The sequence below is a fragment of the Lolium rigidum genome, chromosome 6 (genome assembly GCF_022539505.1).
Source record: "Lolium rigidum isolate FL_2022 chromosome 6, APGP_CSIRO_Lrig_0.1, whole genome shotgun sequence".
In the NCBI taxonomy this organism is placed as follows: Eukaryota; Viridiplantae; Streptophyta; class Magnoliopsida; order Poales; family Poaceae; genus Lolium; species Lolium rigidum.
In genome coordinates, this window is record NC_061513.1 from 104,345,638 (window position 1) to 104,349,299 (window position 3,662).

The window sequence follows — 3,662 nt, forward strand, 5'->3', positions numbered from 1 at the left end:
ATGTTAATCCTGATCATGAACCAAGTCTAAACCCTAAGAGTACGTAAGAACTCAAACTCATCATCCGTTAAAATTTGAAACCAAGTGTTGGGTTTGTGCATTAACGTCTCCTTGCAATCGAGCTAGCCTCACTCCCTAAAACTATCTTACTACCTAATAAACATCTTAAATTTTGATACGAATCTTGTAAATGCCACGGTTGTTCTGTTTTGAGTGGTTGCTGCCGGAGGTGGTGTTTCGGCATGGGTGCATATGAACCTATTATATAAAATGCAGAAAAACTAAAATTTAAAAATGTCAAAAATATTCAATATAAATTTTGCATGTATATATGAACATTTTGTATTCGCACAACAAGTTTTCGGTGGAAATGAACATTTTATGTGGTTTATATAAAAACACAAAAAAATGGCATCTGAATAGTCATGGTTTGAAAATAAAAAATTGTCCTTTTTACATGGGATACAAAAATGTTCTTTTATCCCGAAAACTTGTGTGCGAGCATAGAATGTCTAGATGTACATGCGCAATTATATTTCAGAATTTATTTTTATCTTAAAATGTGTTTTTCATACAGTGGGTTCATATGCACTCGTGAGCCGAAATGAATATCCCAGCTGGTGCCTTCTTCCGCTGCCATCAAAGTGCTAGTTGTTTGTCTGAAGTCTGAATACTTCAGCTTTACATAAAATAAAAATCTAATGGTTTGTTTGATTCATATGATTCGTATAAGAATTGTGTAGAATTTAAATTCTATGGGATTTTTTCCTACACTAGTTATTTAATTCATATGAACATACCATATAAGAATCTTGTAGTGTAAATCATATAGAAATAAAATATTAGATCATAAATCATAAAAAAATTCTTTTGACACGATTAAACACAACTTATCTCCCCATGAAATTCAACTAGCCCTGACATCTCACTCCTATGCTTTTTCTAATCCTACGATTTTCCTACCCTATGATTCAAATTAGCCCTAAATATGTTTGTCACGTACTGACGTACACTCCCCCATTCCACTCAATACATAAGTAAAAGGGTGTGCCTATGTCTCAGTTGACTGAGATTTTATTAAGTCTCAGTCAACTTAGAAAAGTGTAACTATAGTTTAAAGAAAAATGCAACTCGGTTCAGTTACACATTTCTGTCAGAAAAGTGTAATTGCACTTTTTTAACAGAAAAGTGCAACTCAAAGCACATTTTTACAAGTGACTTAGGCATAAGAAAATCTCAGTTGACTGAGACATAGCAAAAACCATAAGTAAAAGCCACTCAACCGATTTAGTGGTGTATAGAAATGTTCAAACTGTTGAGAAAGTCAACAACCGCTGCCGTTGACGATCCACCGGACTCCAGCGCATCGGCGGCCATCTGTTTCGCTAGCCTCGTCCTCTCCCTGATCTCCTTCCCTTGCTCGGACTCCATGACCAGCCTCACCTTCGCCTCCACCACTCCCGCTTTCACCGTTCCCTCGTCGTAGCCGTCCATGGCCACCCCAAGTTTCATCTCCTCCACGATGAACACCTTATTCATCCTCTGCTCCGCGTACATCGGCCAGCAAACCATCGGCACCCCAGCCGCGACAGCCTCCAGCGTGGAGTTCCAGCCGCAGTGCGTCACGAACGCGCCCGTCGCCGGGTGCCGGAGCACCTCCACCTGCGGCGCCCAGGACGACACCACCATGCCGCGTCCTCTCGTCCTGTCCAAGAATCCATCCGGCAGCAGCGCCTCCACCGCCGCCTCGCCCCGCCCCTCGAACCGCTTCGTGGAGTCAGCGTCCGGTGCCACGGGCGCGCGCACGGCCCAGAGGAACGCGTGACCGCTCCTCTCCAGCCCCACGGCGATCTCCTTTAGCTGCTCCGCGGGCACCGAGCTGGCGCTCCCGAAGCAGAGGAATACTACGCTCCGCGCAGGCTGGCTGTCCAGCCACCGTAGGCATTCGTGCTTTGCGTTGCTTTCCCTCTCCTCGCCGACCAATGGACCGACGGAGAAGAATGGCGGTACTGCCTCGCCGGGACGGACAGTCCCGTCTTTTATCGCCTTCACGGCGCGGGGCTCCAGCCACTCGAACGTGTTCGACAGGATGCCCTTCGCTCTCGGCAGCTGCTCCAGGAGGCCAAGAAATGTCTTGTACTGGTTGTTGTCGCGATCGAGCAGCACTTCCGGCAGGTCGGACGCCGGAATCGGGTGAACTCCAGGGAACTGCAGCAGGTTGTGCCCCATGTCCCCGAAGGACACGTCGGTGCGCATCATGGGGATTTGCAGGTAGGCCGCGAGGACCGACGCGCCTGAGGCGAAGAACAGGTATGCCGGGACGCCGAGCTCCGCGGCGGCGTCAAACCCGTACGCGCAGAAGAAGTCGGCCACGAGAGCCTTGACGGGCCCGATGGAACTCAGGAAGGCGAGGAGGGCAGCGTTGGTGGCGCGGATGTCGGCGATGAGGGCGATGAAAGGATCGGCGTCGGGATCAGCCGTTTCAGCGGATCGGGTCGCTACCGGATGGAGTAGGTGGAAGGAGACGGAAGGATAGGCCGCAGCGAGACGGGCAATGGTCTCAGAGGAGTTGCCGGTAGACGGAACGTCGGCGACGGCGACGGTAATAGGAAGGCCAAGATCGGCGAGGTGGTCGGCGAGCTGCGTCGTGGGGTGGAGGTGGCCCCTGACCATCCATGTGTAAAGCACGATGGTGCTCTGCATATTTGCTTCTCTGGTGGTGTTGTGCTTGTGTGTTGTGAACTCTGAATGGGAGAGACAGGCAATCGATCGGGGTGTGTAGTAGCCGCTTTGTCGTAAGTCGTCGTCGGCGGCTACCCGGCTGTGGAGTTGGACATGTATTCTGCTACATGATTGCTGATTGATGGGCGACGTCACCAAAATGAGACATCTAACCATTTTCTGAGATCAGATTAAGATATTTTTTGTCAATGGTTCGGCACCGCCACCTCTAAAGGCATGTAGTGTTGTATCGTGATTCAAATTCATATATTAAAGGAGACTAATTTCTGACTCCGCTACGCTTCGGCCCCCCCGCGGTACGATACGGATCGTTGGCACCGCCTATATATACATCTTGTAAGCCGCCAGCTAGGGTTTATCAGATTATAAGATATCACATGGTGTTTGTAAACACTCCCGGATATAGTGAAGTTTTGCTGGCTGGCGCCCGTGGTTTTTCCCCTTCTGTGTTGGAAGGGGTTTTCCACGTTAAATCTTGTGTCTTCGCTGCGTTTTCATTTATCGTTCTTCGTTATTTACTTGTCGCTTTTATAACAAGTGGTATCAAAGCCCAGGTTTCAACCTAGGGTTTGCGACATATCTTACTTGAAGTTCGATCTACTGCAGCTGGATTATACCACGAGATTCTCTCTATGGCAAGTGAAGATGAGATCCTTACCCAATCTTCTGATCTGGATGAAGCTCTTGATGAATTTAGCAAAAAAGATGCCAAGACCTGGACCAATGATGAAAAGAGGAAAGACAGTAAGGATTTTTCATTAATTCAGCTTCATCTATCCAACAATATCTTGCAGGAAGTGCTGGCTGAGAAATCCGCAGCGGCGCTGTGGTTGAAACTGGAATCGATCTGCATGTCCAAAGATCTAACCAGTAAGATGCACGAGAAGATGAAGTTGTTCTCGCACAAGCTGCGGGAAGGT

The 3,662-nt window shown here is 48.0% G+C and overlaps 1 protein-coding gene across 1 annotated transcript; it reads right to left on the reverse strand.

The window, feature by feature from the left end:
- Positions 1-1,005: 1,005 nt before the first annotated feature.
- LOC124667154 (phloretin 2'-O-glucosyltransferase-like) lies at positions 1,006-2,776 on the reverse strand. The gene is made up of 2 exons (XM_047204473.1): positions 1,263-2,776; positions 1,006-1,032 (listed from the first exon to the last, which is right to left on the reverse strand). Exon 1 carries the CDS (start codon positions 2,701-2,703, stop codon positions 1,288-1,290), a length of 1,416 nt encoding a protein of 471 aa, XP_047060429.1. The 5' UTR covers positions 2,704-2,776; the 3' UTR covers positions 1,006-1,032; positions 1,263-1,287.
- Positions 2,777-3,662: the final 886 nt, after the last annotated feature.